The sequence below is a fragment of the Oncorhynchus gorbuscha genome, linkage group LG21 (assembly GCF_021184085.1).
Source record: "Oncorhynchus gorbuscha isolate QuinsamMale2020 ecotype Even-year linkage group LG21, OgorEven_v1.0, whole genome shotgun sequence".
Classification (NCBI taxonomy): domain Eukaryota; kingdom Metazoa; phylum Chordata; class Actinopteri; order Salmoniformes; family Salmonidae; genus Oncorhynchus; species Oncorhynchus gorbuscha.
Window position 1 is genome coordinate 55975728 of NC_060193.1, and position 17066 is coordinate 55992793.

Below are 17066 nucleotides of genomic sequence, written 5' to 3' on the forward strand. Positions count from 1 at the left end.
GGTGAGGGAAGAAGTAGGGCCATGGAGCTGCACCACTGTCCTGAGAAGGTGAGGGCTGGAGGGGAGAACTAGGGTCATGGAAACACTGGTAAACCCTGGTTTAGATGGGGATCAGTAACCGGGTGATTGGTCAATGTAGCCCTCTAGTAGGTGAGAGCTGATGGAATCTTTCTGATGTATGACAAGTGTCAAGGTATAAGAGTTCGGGTTTGAGTTCAGCCAGGTAAGGATTCATTCTCCCTCTGACCTATGGTATAATGAATCCCTCCCTCCCTCCCTCCCTCCCACCCTAGGCATCGAGGTGGTGTGAGGAAGGGATCTACCTCCTTGCCTCCCAGCCGGTAGATAGATGTCAGTCTCAGGATGGGGCGGAGGCCGCGCTACAGGAGCTGGAGAAGTACCTGGACACGGCCGCCCAACACCAGATAACCGACCTCAACGCCATCTGGAGGGACTATGACTCCATCCTCAACCCAGAGCTCAGGGTAGGTGGCGCCCCATAGAGGCACCAGATATACATTACATGAGAAAACATTGTATTTGGTGGGCCAGTTGTTTTGAACACGAGACGTGACCAGGAGGTCGAGATATTTTTCCAGGTTTTTCCTCCCCTCTCCACGTGGTCAGGAAAAACTCCTGGCCCCAAGTATAATCAAACGATTGAATAGAGACGAGGAGAGGAAGACATCTTTTACTATTGAGCTACACCCTCAAAATGTCAGCATTTAACCCTCCCTCCCCTCTGTGTGTGTTAACAGGAGCAGGTGGAAAAGGTGTTTCAAAAGCAGGTGTCCATGCAGGAGATGTTTGAGAAGAGGAGGGTCAGTCTGAAGAAGCTGGCAGCCAAACAGACACGGCCCGTCCAACCAGTGGCTCCCAGGCCTGAAGCCATCATCAAGTTCCCCATGTCCCCTCCTGGTGAATACCACACTCTGCGCCACATGTCACACTGGTCGTCACTATCTGACTCTACCTTTCCCTCCCCGTCTCTCTGGTTCTGACTCTACCCTTCCCTCCCCTGTCTCTCTGGTTCTGACTCTACCTTTCCCTCCCTGTCTCTCTGGTTCTGACTCTACCTTTCCCTCCCTGTCTCTCTGGTTCTGACTCTACCTTTCCCTCCCTGTCTCTCTGGTTCTGACTCTACCTTTCCCTCCCTGTCTCTCTGGTTCTGACTCTACCCTTCCCTCCCCTGTCTCTCTGGTTCTGACTCTACCTTTCCCTCCCTGTCTCTCTGGTTCTGACTCTACCTTTCCCTCCCCGTCTCTCTGGTTCTGACTCTACCCTTCCCTCCCCTGTCTCTCTGGTTCTGACTCTACCTTTCCCTCCCTGTCTCTCTGGTTCTGACTCTACCTTTCCCTCCCCTGACTCTACCTTTCCCTCCCTGTCTCTCTGGTTCTGACTCTACCTTTCCCTCCCTGTCTCTCTGGCTCTGACTCTACCTTTCCCTTCCTGTTTCTCTGGTTCTGACTCTACCTTTCCCTCCCCGTCTCTCTGGTTCTGACTCTACCTTTCCCTCCCTGTCTCTCTGGTTCTGTGTCTCTCTGGTTCTGACTCTACCTTTCCCTCCCTGTCTCTCTGGTTCTGACTCTACCTTTCCCTCCCTGTCTCTCTGGTTCTGACTCTACCTTTCCCTCCCTGTCTCTCTGGTTCTGACTCTACCTTTCCCTCCCTGTCTCTCTGGTTCTGACTCTACCTTTCCCTCCCTGTCTCTCTGGTTCTGACTCTACCTTTCCCTCCCTGTCTCTCTGGTTCTGACTCTACCTTTCCCTCCCTGTCTCTCTGGTTCTACCTTTCCCTCCCTGTCTCTCTGGTTCTGACTCTACCCTTCCCTCCCCGTCTCTCTGGTTCTGACTCTACCTTTCCCTCCCTGTCTCTCTGGTTCTGACTACCTTTCCCTCCCTGTCTCTCTGGTTCTGACTACCTTTCCCTCCCTGTCTCTCTGGTTCTGACTACCTTTCCCTCCCTGTCTCTCTGGTTCTGACTACCTTTCCCTCCCTGTCTCTCTGGTTCTGACTCTACCTTTCCCTCCCTGTCTCTCTGGTTCTGACTCTACCTTTCCCTCCCTGTCTCTCTGGTTCTGACTCTACCTTTCCCTCCCTGTCTCTCTGGTTCTGACTCTACCTTTCCCTCCCTGTCTCTCTGGTTCTGACTCTACCTTTCCCTCCCTGTCTCTCTGGTTCTGACTCTACCTTTCCCTCCCTGTCTCTCTGGTTCTGACTCTACCTTTCCCTCCCTGTCTCTCTGGTTCTGACTCTACCTTTCCCTCCCTGTCTCTCTGGTTCTGACTACCTTTCCCTCCCTGTCTCTCTGGTTCTGACTCTACCTTTCCCTCCCTGTCTCTCTGGTTCTGACTCTACGAGTTGTTTTGCAGGTCAGCAGTAGTCTCTCCTGTTTCTGATTGCCATCTAGTGGCATGTAAGAATTGCAATTGTGCCTTAACCTTTCTAGCGCGGAACCCCTCGACAACATTCCCCTGAAAAGGCAGCGCGCAAAATTCAATAATATTTTTTTGAAATATGTAACTTTCACACATTAACAAGTCCAATACAGCAAATGAAAGATAAACATCTTGTTAATCTACCCATCATGTCTGACTTAAAAAATGCTTTACAGCTAAAGCACAACATATGATTATGTTAGGTCATAGCCAAGTCAAAAAAACACAGCCATTTCTACAGCCAAAGATAGGAGTCACAAAAAGCAGAAATATAGATCAAATTAATCTCTAAACTTTGATGATCTTCATCAGAAGACACTCATAGGACATCATGTTACACAATACATTCGATAATGTGCATATTTATATCCAAAAATCTTAGTTTACATTGGCGCCTTACGTGCAGTAATGTTTTGATTCCAAAACATCTGGTGATTTTGCAGAAATACTCATAATAAACATTGATAAAAGATAGTGTTATTCACAGAATTAAAGATAGACTTCTCCTTAATGCAACCTCTGTGTCAGATTTCAAAAAAACTTTATGGAAAAAGCATAATCTGAGAACGGCGCTCACAACCCAAAACAGCCAGAGGAATATCCGCCATTTTGGAATCAACAAAGTTAGAAACAACACCATAAATATTCACTTACCTTTGATGATCTTCATCAGAAGGCACTCCCAGGAATCCCAGTTTGACAATAAATGACTGATTTGTTCCATAACGTTCCATCATTTATGTCCAAATAGCCACTTGTTGTTAGTGTGTTCAGCCCAGTAATCCATCTTCATGAGGCGCAGGCACTTCATCCAGACAAAAACTCGAAAAGTTCCGTTACAGTCCTTTAGAAACATGTCAAACGATGTATGGAATCAGTCTTTAGGATGTTTTTAACATAAAACATCAATAATGTTCCAAACGGAGAATTCCTTTGTCTTCAGAAAAGCACTGGAAGTCTGTCGGGTGCGCGCTTCATGAGACCAAGGCTCTCTGCCAGACCACTGACTCAAAGAGGTCTCATGAGCCCCTCCTTTATAGTAGAATCCTCAAACCAGTTTCTAAAGACCGTTGACATCTAGTGGTATCCCTAGGAAGTGTAACCTCATCCATATCTCAATGTGTATTTGGTAGGCCAAGCTTTGAAAAACTACAAACCTCAGATGTCCCACTTCCTGGTTGGATTTTTCTCAGGTTTTCGCCTGCCATATGAGTTCTGTTATACTCATAGACACCATTCAAACAGTTTTAGAAACGTCTGAGTGTTTTCTATCCAATACTAATAATATTATGCATATATTAGCATCTGGGACAGAGTAGGAGGCAGTTCACTCTGGGCATGCTATTCATCCAAAAGTGAAAATGCTGCCCCCTATCCCAAAAAGGTTCAACAATATCTCATTCCCCAACAATATATCATTGATTGATTGAAATGACTTTTTTGTTGGTTGTTTGTAGTTCAGATGAGTAGTTCTTATCCCGTCTTTCTGTTTCTTGTAGCTCACAGGAGTCAAGAGTCAAGGAATGCAGAGGACAACATCTTGAACGTAGAAAACTGCAGAATAGTGGAGGTCCAGGTACAGAACGACGGCAGCAGACACGGCTCTCTGTCTGAGGAGGAGGAGAACCTGGCTGTGCTACGACGGTAGGGTCAGGGGTCAAAGGTCAATGATGTCATACTATAGCCTGAAATGCCTTAAAATAAATCAGTGAATGGCCTCCCGAGTGGCTCAGTGGTCTACTGCACTTGAAGCGTCACTACAGCCCCGGATCAATCCCAGGCTGTGTCACAACCGGCCGTGACCGGGAGTCCCTTAGGGCGGCGCACAATTGGCCCAGTGTCGTCAGGGTTAGGGGAGGGTTTGGCCGGGGGGGCTTTACTTGGATCATCGGGCTAAAGCGACTCGTGGCGGGCCGGGCGCCTGCAGGCTGACTTCGGTCGTCAGCTGGACGGTGTTTCCTCCAACACATTGGTGCAGCTGGCTTCCTGGTTAAGAGGACAGGTGTTAAGAAGCGCGGTGTGGCGGGTCATGTTTGGGAAGACGCATTACACGACCTTCGAGTCCATTGGGGAGTTTCAGCGATGAGACAAGATCTAAATTGGGGAGAAAAAGGAGGTGAAAAAATATATTTTAAAAAACAATATCAATTCATCCTCTTGTGAAACACAATTGAAAAGAGATGGTTAGAAAGATAGTTAGATATTTCATACTTGGTATAGTTTATCAAAATAATAATACAATATGTTGATGTTAAATAGAATGTTGTTGTTTTGTTCCTACAGACATGTAATGAACGAGCTGTTGGAGACTGAGAGGGCGTACGTAGAGGAGCTTCTCTGTGTACTGCAGGTGTGTCACCGCTAGAGGTCGCCACTACTCCACTTACTGTCCTAAATGTAGTAATACATATACATACATACAGTGCCTTGAGAAAGTATTCGGCCCCCTTGAACTTTGCGACCTTTTGCCACATTTCAGGCTTCAAACATAAAGATATAAAACTGTATTTGTTTTGTGAAGAATCAACAACAAGTGGGACACAATCATTAAGTGGAACGACATTTATTGGATATTTCAAACTTTTTTAACAAATCAAAAACTGAAAAATTGGGCGTGCAAAATTATTCAGCCCCCTTAAGATAATACTTTGTAGCACCACCTTTTGCTGCGATTACAGCTGTAAGTCGCTTGGGGTATCTCTCTATCAGTTTTGCACATCGAGAGACTGACATTTTTTCCCATTCCTCCTTGCAAAACAGCTCGAGCTCAGTGAGGTTGGATTGAGAGCATTTGTGAACAGCAGTTTTCAGTTCTTTCCACAGATTCTCAATTGGATTCAGGTCTGGACTTTGACTTGGCCATTCTAACACCTGGATATGTTTATTTTTGAACCACTCCATTGTAGATTTTGCTTTATGTTTTGGATCATTGTCTTGTTGGAAGACAAATCTCCGTCCCAGTCTCAGGTCTTTTGCAGACTCCATCAGGTTTTCTTCCAGAATGGTCCTGTATTTGGCTCCATCCATCTTCCCATCATTTTTAACCATCTTCCCTGTCCCTGCTGAAGAAAAGCAGGACCAAACCATGATGCTGCCACCACCATGTTTGACAGTGGGGATGGTGTGTTCAGGGTGATGAGCTGTGTTGCTTTTACGCCAAACATAACATTTTGCATTGTTGCCAAAAAGTTCAATTTTGGTTTCATCTGACCAGAGCACCTTCTTCCACATGTTTGGTGTGTCTCCCAGGTGGCTTGTGGCAAACTTTATACAACACTTTTAATGGATATCTTTAAGAAATGGCTTTCTTCTTGCCACTCTTCCATAAAGTCCAGATTTGTGCAATATACGACTGATTGTTGTCCTATGGACAGAGTCTCCCACCTCAGCTGTAGATCTCTGCAGTTCATCCAGAGTGATCATGGGCCTCTTGGCTGCATCTCTGATCAGTCTTCTCCTTGTATGAGCTGAAAGTTTAGAGGGGCGGCCAGGTCTTGGTAGATTTGCAGTGGTCTGATACTCCTTCCATTTCAATATTATCGCTTGCACAGTGCTCCTTGGGATGTTTAAAGCTTGGGAAATCTTTTTGTATCCAAATCCGGCTTTAAACTTCTTCACAACAGTATCTCGGACCTGCCTGGTGTGTTCTTTGTTCTTCATTATGCTCTCTGCGCTTTTAACGGACCTCTGAGACTATCACAGTGCAAGTGCATTTATACGGAGACTTGATTACACACAGGTGGATTGTATTTATCATCATTAGTCATTTAGGTCAACAATGGATCATTCAGAGATCCTCACTGAACTTCTGGAGAGAGTTTGCTGCACTGAAAGTAAAGGGGCTGAATAATTTTGCACACCCAATTTTTCAGTTTTTGATTTGTTAAAAAAGTTTGAAATATCCAATAAATGTCGTTCCACTTCATGATTGTGTCCCACCTGTTGTTGATTCTTCAGAAAAAAAGACAGTTTTATATCTTTATGTTTGAAGCCTGAAATGTGGCAAAAGGTCGCAAAGTTCAAGGGGGCCGAATACTTTCGCAAGGCACTGTATATACACTGCTCAAAAAAAATAAAGGGAACACTAAAATAACACATGCTACATCTGAATGAATGAAATATTCTTATTAAATACTTTTGTCTTTACAAAGTTGAATGTGCTGACAACAAATCACACAAAAATTATCAATGGAAATCAAATTTACCAACCCATGGAGGTCTGGATTTGGAGTCACACTCAAATTTAAAGTGGAAAACCACACTACAGGCTGATCCAACTTTGATGTAATGTCCTTAAAACAAGTCAAAATGAGGCTCAGTAGTGTGTGTGGCCTCCACATGCCTCTATGACCTCCCTACAACGCCTGGGCATGCTCCTGATGAGGTGGCGGATGGTCTCCTGAGGGATCCCCTCCCAGACCTGGACTAAAGCATCCGCCAACTCCTGGACAGTCTGTGGTGCAACGTGGCATTGGTGGATGGAGCGGGTCATGATGTCCCAGATGTGCTCAATTGGATTCAGGTCTGGGGAACGGGCGGGCCAGTCCATAGCATCAATGCCTTACTCTTGCAGGAACTGATGACACACTCCAGCCACATGAGGTCTAGCATCGTCTTGCATTAGGAGGAACCCAGGGCCAACCGCACCAGCATATGGTCTCACAAGGGGTCTGAGGTTCTCATCTCGGTACCTAATGGCAGTCAGGCTACCTCTGGCGAGCACATGGAGGGCTGCGCACTCCCCCAAAGAAATGCCACCTCACACCATGACTGACCCACCGCCAAACCGGTCATGCTGGAGGATGTTGCAGGCAGCAGAACGTTCTCCACGGCGTCTCCAGACTGTCACGTCTGCCACGTGTGCTCAGTGTGAACCTGCTTACATCTGTGAAGAGCACAGGGCGCCAGTGGTGAATTTGTCAATCTTGGTGTTCTCTGCCAAATGCCAAACGTCCTGCATGGTGTTGGGCTGTAAGCACAACCCCCACCTGGGGACTTTTGGCCCTCATACCACCCTCATGGAGTCTGTTTCTGACCGTTTGAGCAGACACATGCACATTTGTGGCCGGCTGGAGGTCATTTTGCAGGGCTCTGGCAGTGCTCCTCCTGCTCCTCCTTGCACAAAGGCGGAGGTAGCGGTCCTGCTGCTGGGTTGTTGCCATCCTACGGCCTCCTCCACGTCTCCTTATGTACTGGCCTGTCTCCTGGTAGCGCCTCCATGCTCTGGACACTACGCTGACAGGCAGAGCACACCTTCTTGCCACAGCTCGCATTGATGTGCCATCCTGGATGAGCTGCACTACCTGAGCCACTTGTGTGGGTTGTAGACTCCGTCTCATGCTACCACTGGAGTGAAAGCACCGCCAGCATTCAAAAGTGACCAAAACATCAGCCAGGAAGCATAGGAACTGAGAAGTGGTCTGTAGTCACCACCTGCAGAACCACTCCTTTATTGGGGGTGTCTTGCTAATTGCTTATAATTTCCACCTGTTGTCTATTCCATTTGCACAACAGCATATGACATTTTTTGTCAATCAGTGTTGCTTCCTAAGTGGACAGTTTGATTTCACAGAAGTGTGATTGACTTGGAGTTACATTGTGTTGTTTAAGTGTTCCCTTTATTTTTTTGAGCAGTGTATATATATATATATATATATATGTATATATGTATATATATATGTGTGTGTGTTATTGTTGAAAATAGTTTTTTTTTAATTGTTAAAATTTTAGTATGTGTTGTTATTCCAGGGTTATGCTGCAGAGATGGACAACCCAGCCATGGCTCACCTCCTCCCCAGTGCTCTGCTCAACAGGAAGGATGTCCTGTTTGGCAACATGCCAGAGATCTACCAGTTTCACAAGAGGTGACTTTTACTCCACTGCAGCACCCATGTTACATAATGTTTACTGAGTAATGTCCTGTCATTGTAAACAGCTGTAACAGAAGAGGCACATTCATTCAACCATATCGATTTATAGGGACCAATTTTAACAATATTTAATTTGGTTAACATTACCTCAAGTCCCCCACTGCTTCCCAACCTTGGTTGTACTAACCTGTGTCCCGCTGTCTGTCTGTCTCTCATCAGGACATTCCTCAGGGAGCTGGAGACCTACACAGACGTCCCTGAGCTGGTGGGACGCTGTTTCCTGGAGAGAATGGGCGACCTGCAGATCTATGAGAAGTACTGTCAGAACAAACCTCGCTCCGAGAGCTTGTGGAGACAGTGCTCCGACTGCGCCTTCTTCCAGGTAACCTTTCACCTTTCTGTCAGGACCCTCAGTGTATATTGGATAGGATCCTCAAGCTCAGTATACTGTAAGCTTGTAAAAAAAATTGTATTGATGTGTGATTGTTTGTTTTTACGAAGGAGTGCCAGAGAAAGTTGGAACACAAACTGGGGTTGGACTCGTACCTCCTCAAGCCAGTCCAGAGGATAACCAAATACCAGCTGATACTGAAGGAGTTACTGAAGTACAGTAAGGGCTGTGAGGGTTCAGAGGACCTGCAGGAGGCGCTGTCCTCCATCCTGGGGATCCTGAAGGCCGTCAACGACTCCATGCACCTCATCGCCATCACAGGATATGAGGTCAGCTAACCACGACACCCCTATTCTCCTCATGCTTTAGGGTGGAGAGGAAAAATGTACCCAACCGTGTAACATCTTCTGTACCACAGACAGCGCTCAGTTACCTTTCCTACTTGTGATTGATTGGTTGTGTTCATTTATTGATCCCCAGGGGAGCCTGACGGAGTTGGGCAGGCTGCTGATGCAGGGGTCGTTCAACGTGTGGACGGAACACAAGAAAGGTCACGCTAAGGTCAAGGACCTGGCCCGCTTTAAGCCCATGCAGAGACACCTGTTCCTGCATGAAAAAGCCTTGCTCTTCTGTAAGAGACGGGAGGAGAGCGGGGAGGGTTACGAGAAAGCCCCGTCCTACAGCTTCAAACACTCCCTCAACGTGAGTCTGTTTATGTCTGGCTGGCTGGCTCACTGACTGGGGGAGGGTTACGAGAAAGCCCCGTCCTACAGCTTCAAACACTCCCTCAACGTGAGTCTGTTTATGTCTGGCTGGCTGGCTCACTGACTGGGGGAGGGTTACGAGAAAGCCCCGTCCTACAGCTTCAAACACTCCCTCAACGTGAGTCTGTTTATGTCTGGCTGGCTGGCTCACTGACTGGGGGAGGGTTACGAGAAAGCCCCGTCCTACAGCTTTAAACACTCCCTCAACGTGAGTCTGGTTATGTCCAGCTGGCTGGCTCATTGTCTGTGGGAGGGTTACGACAAAGCCCCCTCGTACAGCTTCAAACACTTCCTCAATGTCCTGTCTGACTTTCTGGCAGTCTGTCTGCCAGTCTGTCTGGCTGGCTGGCTGGCTCTCCTTGGATTTTTATTTGGATCTATAGTATGTTATGAGTTCAACAGTGATATAGAAGTGTAATATTCTTCGGTTCTCTCTAACAGATGAGTGTGGTGGGCATCACGGAGAGCGCCAAGGGTGACAACAAGAAGTTTGAGATCTGGTGTAATTCCAGAGAGGAGGTGTTTATCGTCCAGGCTGCGACACCTGAGATCAAAACATCTTGGTTGAACGAGATCAGGAAGGTTCTGACTGGCCAGCTGAAGGCTTGCAGGGGTAAGATAGGGGATCTGCGGCATTACAGACACACGCACACACATTCCAGAGTTGATACACATCTGGATGCTAAATTCTCTGTTGTTGTGTCTGTGTTCTGTTAGTAACTGTGATGATTTGTTCCAGAATCTAGTCAAAAGAAGGCGTCAGACACAATGTCTCCCAGTCCAACCAGCAACAGCCCACCTATCTGTCTCAGGTCAGATTTTACAGAGAGAACCATGGCTAGAGCCAGTTACAGAGAAGGAATCAACATGGTTGGTTCTTCTCTTTTTCACCTGTTTGTTTCTCCCTCTTAGTCCATTTAGGAACTGTCAGAAGAGCGTGAAGAAGGGAGATGAGAAGAAGACAGATGCTGTCAACTCCGACCCCAACTCCCCCTCCTCCCCAAAACACAAAGGTGAGTTGCCCTATTTTGTTGATTAAAGAAAATGTTTTTTACTTCTATCAAATGCTCTTGACAAGGAAGCAAACTTCTGTTGCCGTTTTAGTGACCCCCCTCGTCTGGTTAGGTACCCAAGCCGCCCTTGAATCTTTTCCTACTTCCTCCTTCCTTGTTCCTCCTTTAATCTGAGCTTTCTTCCTCTTCTTTTCCTCTTCAAACCACTCTACTCTGTCTCTCCTTCCTGTCCCTCTTTCTCTACCATGGTTGTAGAGGAGACCGTCACCAGTCCCACCACTGACAGGGCATCAGTGGTTAAAAAGCGTTTTACCCTTCAAGGCTTCAGCAATCTGAAGAGTCAGAAAGGTAACACTAGTGTCCTGGAGGCGTCCCCCATGTTGTCGTCATCATATATGGCAAAGATATGTTCTCCATTTTGACGTCAACCCCAAGCTCTCTTCACCTACCCCCCTAATATGATTTTAGACAGGACACATCCTTTCCAGTAGTCGACTGCATCAGGGCTTTTGAAGAATGATATTTTGGCTTGCTTTCCTTTGCAGAATTTCTTCACCCTGCTGGTAAAAGTCTAACATTACCAATGGTATTCTCTCAACCAGGTATACTACAGTGTAGTTTGCAGTTAATACATCAAATATTAGAATGAGTGTCTGTTTTAGTAGGCCTGTCCCCCAGCCTCATTATTTAGATGTCTCCAATAGTATTAGCAAGTAGCTAATTATTCTAGTCAGTGTCAGGAAGCTCTTCCCTCTCTCACGGCTGTTTTTCTATTGCTCGCTTTATAATTTCTCTCTGTTTCCTTCTCTTCTGTCTCTCTTCTTCGGCCAACAGGATCCCCCCTTAGCCCTGACCATAAGGCCAAAAGCCACGAGATTAAGAGTGACCCATCTCCCTTTGGGTGTAAAGGTATTCTATCTAGTCCATGTCATACCTGTGTTTGACTCTGTAGTGTAGTCATCCATCCTGACCCTCCCTCACTGTAGTCATCCATCCTGACCCTCCCTCACAGTAGTCATCCATCCTGACCCTGCCTCACTGTAGTCATCCATCCTGACCCTGCCTCACTGTAGTCATCCATCCTGACCCTCCCTCACAGTAGTCATCCATTCTGACCTTCCCTCACAGTAGTCATCCATCCTGACCCTGCCTCACTGTAGTCATTCATCCTGACCCTGCCTCACTGTAGTCATCCATCCTGACCCTGCCTCACTGTAGTCATCCATCCATCCTGACCCTCCCTCACAGTAGTCATCCATCCATCCTGACCCTGCCTCGCTGTAGTCATCCATCCATCCTGACCCTCCCTCACTGTAGTCATCCATCCATCCTGACCCTGCCTCACTGTAGTCATCCATCCATCCTGACCCTCCCTCACTGTAGTCATCCATCCATCCTGACCCTGCCTCACAGTAGTCATCCATCCTGACCCTCCCTCACAGTTGTCATCCAGCCATCCTGACCCTGCCTCACTCTGGTCATCCATCCTGACCCTTCCTCACAGTAGTCATCCATCCTGACCCTCCCTCACAGTAGTCATCCATCCTGACCCTCCCTCACTGTAGTCATCCAGCAATCCTGACCCTGCCTCACTGTAGTTATCCAGCCATCCTGACCCTGCCTCACTGTTGTCATCCATCCTGACCATGCCTCACTGTAGTGATCCATCCATCCTGACCCTGCCTCACTGTAGTCATTTACATCATTACATTTAAGTCATTTAGCAGACGCTCTTATCCAGAGCGACTTACAAATTGGTGCATTCACCTTATGACATCCAGTGGAACAGTCACTTTACAATAGTGCATCTAAATCTTAAAGGGGGGGGTGAGAGGGATTACTTATCCTATCCTAGGTATTCCTTAAAGAGGTGGGGTTTCAGGTGTCTCCGGAAGGTGGTGATTGACTCCGCTGTCCTGGCGTCGTGAGGGAGTTTGTTCCACCATTGGGGGGCCAGAGCAGCAAACAGTTTTGACTGGGCTGAGCGGGAGCTGTACTTCCTCAGTGGTAGGGAGGCGAGCAGGCCAGAGGTGGATGAACGCAGTGCCCTTGTTTGGGTGTAGGGCCTGATCAGAGCCTGGAGGTACTGAGGTGCCGTTCCCCTCACAGCTCCGTAGGCAAGCACCATGGTCTTGTAGCGGATGCGAGCTTCAACTGGAAGCCAGTGGAGAGAACGGAGGAGCGGGGTGACGTGAGAGAACTTGGGAAGGTTGAACACCAGACGGGCGTTCTGGATGAGTTGAAGGGGTTTAATGGCACAGGCAGGGAGCCCAGCCAACAGCGAGTTGCAGTAATCCAGACGGGAGATGACAAGTGCCTGGATTAGGACCTGCGCCGCTTCCTGTGTGAGGCAGGGTCGTACTCTGCGGATGTTGTAGAGCATGAACCTACAGGAACGGGCCAACGCCTTGATGTTGGTTGAGACGACAGGGTGTTGTCCAGGATCACGCCAAGGTTCTTAGCGCTCTGGGAGGAGGACACAATGGAGTTGTCAACCGTGATGGCGAGATCATGGAACGGGCAGTCCTTCCCCGGGAGGAAGAGTAGCTCCGTCTTGCCGAGGTTCAGCTTGAGGTGGTGATCCGTCATCCACACTGATATGTCTGCCAGACATGCAGAGATGCGATTCGCCACCTGGTCATCAGAAGGGGGAAAGGAGAAGATTAATTGTGTGTCGTCTGCATAGCAATGACAGGAGAGAACATGTGAGGTTATGACAGAGCCAAGTGACTTGGTGTATAGCGAGAATAGGAGAGGGCCTAGAACAGAGCCCTGGGGGACACCAGTGGTGAGAGCGCGTGGTGAGGAGACAGATTCTCGCCACGCCACCTGGTAGGAGCGACCTGTCAGGTAGGACGCAATCCAAGCGTGGGCCGCGCCGGAGATGCCCAACTCGGAGAGGGTGGAGAGGAGGCTCTGATGGTTCACAGTATCGAAGGCAGCCGATAGATCTAGAAGGATGAGAGCAGAGGAGAGAGAGTTAGCTTTAGCAGTGCGGAGCGCCTCCGTGATACAGAGGAGAGCAGTCTCAGTTGAATGACTAGTCTTGAAACCTGACTGATTTGGATCAAGAAGGTCATTCAGAGAGAGATAGCGGGAGAGCTGGCCAAGGACGGCACGTTCAAGAGTTTTGGAGAGAAAAGAAAGAAGGGATACTGGTCTATAATTGTTGACATCGGAGGGATCGAGTGTAGGTTTTTTCAGAAGGGGTGCAACTCTCGCTCTCTTGAAGACGGAAGGGACGTAGCCAGCGGTCAGGGATGAGTTGATGAGCGAGGTGAGGTAAGGGAGAAGGTCTCCGGAAATGGTCTGGAGAAGAGAGGAGGGGATAGGGTCAAGCGGGCAGGTTGTTGGGCGGCCGGCCGTCACAAGACGCGAGATTTCATCTGGAGAGAGAGGGGAGAAAGAGGTCAGAGCACAGGGTAGGGCAGTGTGAGCAGAACCAGCGGTGTCGTTTGACTTAGCAAACGAGGATCGGATGTAGTCGACCTTCTTTTCAAAATGGTTGACGAAGTCATCTGCAGAGAGGGAGGAGGGGGGGGAGGAGGAGGATTCAGGAGGGAGGAGAAGGTGGCAAAGAGCTTCCTAGGGTTTGAGGCAGATGCTTGGAATTTAGAGTGGTAGAAAGTGGCTTTAGCAGCAGAGACAGAGGAGGAAAATGTAGAGAGGAGGGAGTGAAAGGATGCCAGGTCCGCAGGGAGGCGTGTTTTCCTCCATTTCCGCTCGGCTGCCCGGAGCCCTGTTCTGTGAGCTCGCAATGAGTCATCGAGCCACGGAGCGGGAGGGGAGGACCGAGCCGGCCTGGAGGATAGGGGACATAGAGAGTCAAAGGATGCAGAGAGGGAGGAGAGGAGGGTTGAGGAGGCAGAGTCAGGAGATAGGTTGGAGAAGGTTTGAGCAGAGGGAAGAGATGATAGGATGGAAGAGGAGAGAGTAGCGGGGGAGAGAGAGCGAAGGTTGGGACGGCGCGATACCATCCGAGTAGGGGCAGTGTGGGAGGTGTTGGATGAGAGGGAAAAGGATACAAGGTAGTGGTCGGAGACATGGAGGGGAGTTGCAGTGAGGTTAGTGGAAGAACAGCATCTAGTAAAGATGAGGTCGAGCGTATTGCCTGCCTTGTGAGTAGGGGGGGAAGGTGAGAGGGTGAGGTCAAAAGAGAGGAATGAGTCAAAGGTAGACGTGGGGAGGTTAAAGTCGCCCAGAACTGTGAGAGGTGAGCCGTCCTCAGGAAAGGAGCTTATCAAGGCATCAAGCTCATTGATGAACTCTCCGAGGGAACCTGGAGGGCGATAAATGATAAGGATGTTAAGCTTGAAAGGGCTGGTAACTGTGACAGCATGGAATTCAAAGGAGGCGATAGACAGATGGGTAAGGGGAGAAAGAGAGAATGACCACTTGGGAGAGATGAGGATCCCGGTGCCACCACCCCGCTGACCAGAAGCTCTCGGGGTGTGCGAGAACACGTGGGCGGACGAAGGGAGAGCAGTAGGAGTAGCAGTGTTGTCTGTGGTGATCCATGTTTCCGTCAGTGCCAAGAAGTCGAGGGACTGGAGGGAGGCATAGGCTGAGATGAACTCTGCCTTGTTGACCGCAGATCGGCAGTTCCAGAGGCTACCGGAGACCTGGAACTCCACGTGGGTCGTGCGCGCTGGGACCACCAGATGAGGGTGGCCGCGGCCACGCGGTGTGGAGCGTTTGTATGGTCTGTGCAGAGAGGAGAGAACAGGGATAGACAGACACATAGTTGACAGGCTACAGAAGAGGCTACGCTAATGCAAAGGAGATTGGAATGACAAGTGGACTACACGTCTCGAATGTTCAGAAAGTTAAGCTTATGTAGCAAGAATCTTATTGACTAAAATGATTCAAATGATACAGTACTGCTGAAGTAGGCTAGCTGGCAGTGGGTGCGTTGTTGACACTACACTAATCAAGTCGTTCCGTTGAGTGTAATAGTTTCTGCAGTGCTGCTATTCGGGGGCTAGCTGGCTAGCTAGCAGTGTTGTTTACGTTACGTTGCGTTAAAAGAACGACAATAGCTGGCTAGCTAACCTAGAAAATCGCTCTAGACTACACAATTAGCTTTGATACAAAGACGGCTATGTAGCTAGCTATGTAGCTAGCTACGATCAAACAAATCAAACCGTTGTACTGTAATGAAATGAAATGAAAATGTGATACTACCTGTGAATGCGACCGGGTTGTGAGTCTATTCGGTAGACGTTGGCTAGCTGTCGGCTAGCTGTTGGCTAGCTGTTGGCTAGCTAGCAGAGTCTCCTACGTTAAGGACGACAAATAGCTGGATAGCTAACCTCGGTAAATTAAGATAATCACTCTAAGAATACACACTCTAAACTACACAATTATTTCGGATACGAAGACGGCAAAGACAGCTATGTAGCTAGCTAACACTACACTAATCAAGTCGTTCAGTTGAGTGTAATAGTTTCTCCAGTGCAGCTAATCAGTGGACGTTAGCTAGCTGGCTAGTGAAGACTACGTTAGGACGGCGAAATACGATAATTACGCAATTATCTTTGATACAAAGACGGCTATGTAGCTAGCTAAGAAGAAATCGCTAAGATTAGACAAATCAAACCGTTGTGCTATAATGAAATGTAATGAAATGTAATTAAAAATTAAAAAGTTATACGACCCTGCTCCAAACCGGAAGTGCTCGAGGTCATCCAGCCATCCTGACCCTGCCTCACTGTAGTCATCCAGCCACCCTGAGCCTCCGTCACTGTAGTCATCCAGCCATCCTGACCCTGCCTCACTGTAGTCATCCATCCTGCTGTAGTCATCCATCCTGAGCCTCCGTCACTGTAGTCATCCAGCCATCCTGACCCTCCCTCACTGTAGTCATCCAGCCACCCTGAGCCTCCGTCACTGTAGTCATCCAGCCACCCTGACCCTCCCTCACTGTAGTCATTCCAGCCATCCTGAGTCATCCATCCTGAGCCTCACTGTAGTCATCCATCCATCCTGTAGTCATCCATCCATCCTGAGCCTCCCTCACTGTAGTCATCCATCCTGAGCCTCCGTCACTGTAGTCATCGAGCCATCCTGACCCTCCCTCACTGTAGTCATCCATCCATCCTAAGCCTCCGTCACTGTAGTCATCCATCCTGAGCCTCCGTCACTGTAGTCATCCAGCCATCCTGACCCTCTCTCACTGTAGTCATCTCAGCACCATGTCAACTCCCCATCATCCCAAAATATATCTCTGTGTGACCATCATGCAAGCAGAGTAAACTGGAGAGGGAATGAATAGTGGTAGATCAATGTAAGACATTCAGCCACCGGGGCCCACTGAGTGCATTGGTACTGTCTAGCTAAAGACACTGGACTGACGAGAGACTGCAACATGGAGATGACCCAGAAAAGATCATTCAAATCTGACGATCGTTGAAACAGAAGATGCATACAACAATGTCTTGATTTCAACAAGTGAAAAATCTATGACATGCCTTATTGGCCTCAAAGGCCTTTGTAAGACAGTTTGATGGATGAGTCAACCTACACCTGTGTACTTCAAAGCCACCTGAGTGTCAGACACAGCGTTCATCTGGACGACGTTGCTGACTGCTA

General features: G+C 48.3%; 1 protein-coding gene across 9 annotated transcripts in view; it reads left to right on the forward strand.

The window, feature by feature from the left end:
* Positions 1-17066, forward strand: part of LOC124008157 (guanine nucleotide exchange factor DBS-like) — a 106794-nt gene that overhangs the window by 86197 nt on the left and 3531 nt on the right. For 7 of the 9 annotated variants that reach the window (XM_046319215.1, XM_046319216.1, XM_046319209.1 and 4 more), the window contains 14 exons: positions 294-485; positions 759-918; positions 3937-4081; positions 4721-4787; positions 8186-8301; positions 8527-8689; positions 8809-9027; positions 9179-9400; positions 9904-10075; positions 10202-10274; positions 10375-10475; positions 10731-10823; positions 11021-11077; positions 11310-11384. In XM_046319215.1, the coding sequence (XP_046175171.1) occupies positions 294-485; positions 759-918; positions 3937-4081; positions 4721-4787; positions 8186-8301; positions 8527-8689; positions 8809-9027; positions 9179-9400; positions 9904-10075; positions 10202-10274; positions 10375-10475; positions 10731-10823; positions 11021-11077; positions 11310-11384 (1855 nt within the window). The remainder of the gene's footprint in view (positions 1-293; positions 486-758; positions 919-3936; positions 4082-4720; positions 4788-8185; positions 8302-8526; positions 8690-8808; positions 9028-9178; positions 9401-9903; positions 10076-10201; positions 10275-10374; positions 10476-10730; positions 10824-11020; positions 11078-11309; positions 11385-17066) is intronic. The other 2 variants (XM_046319214.1, XM_046319217.1) reach the window with 2 other exon arrangements.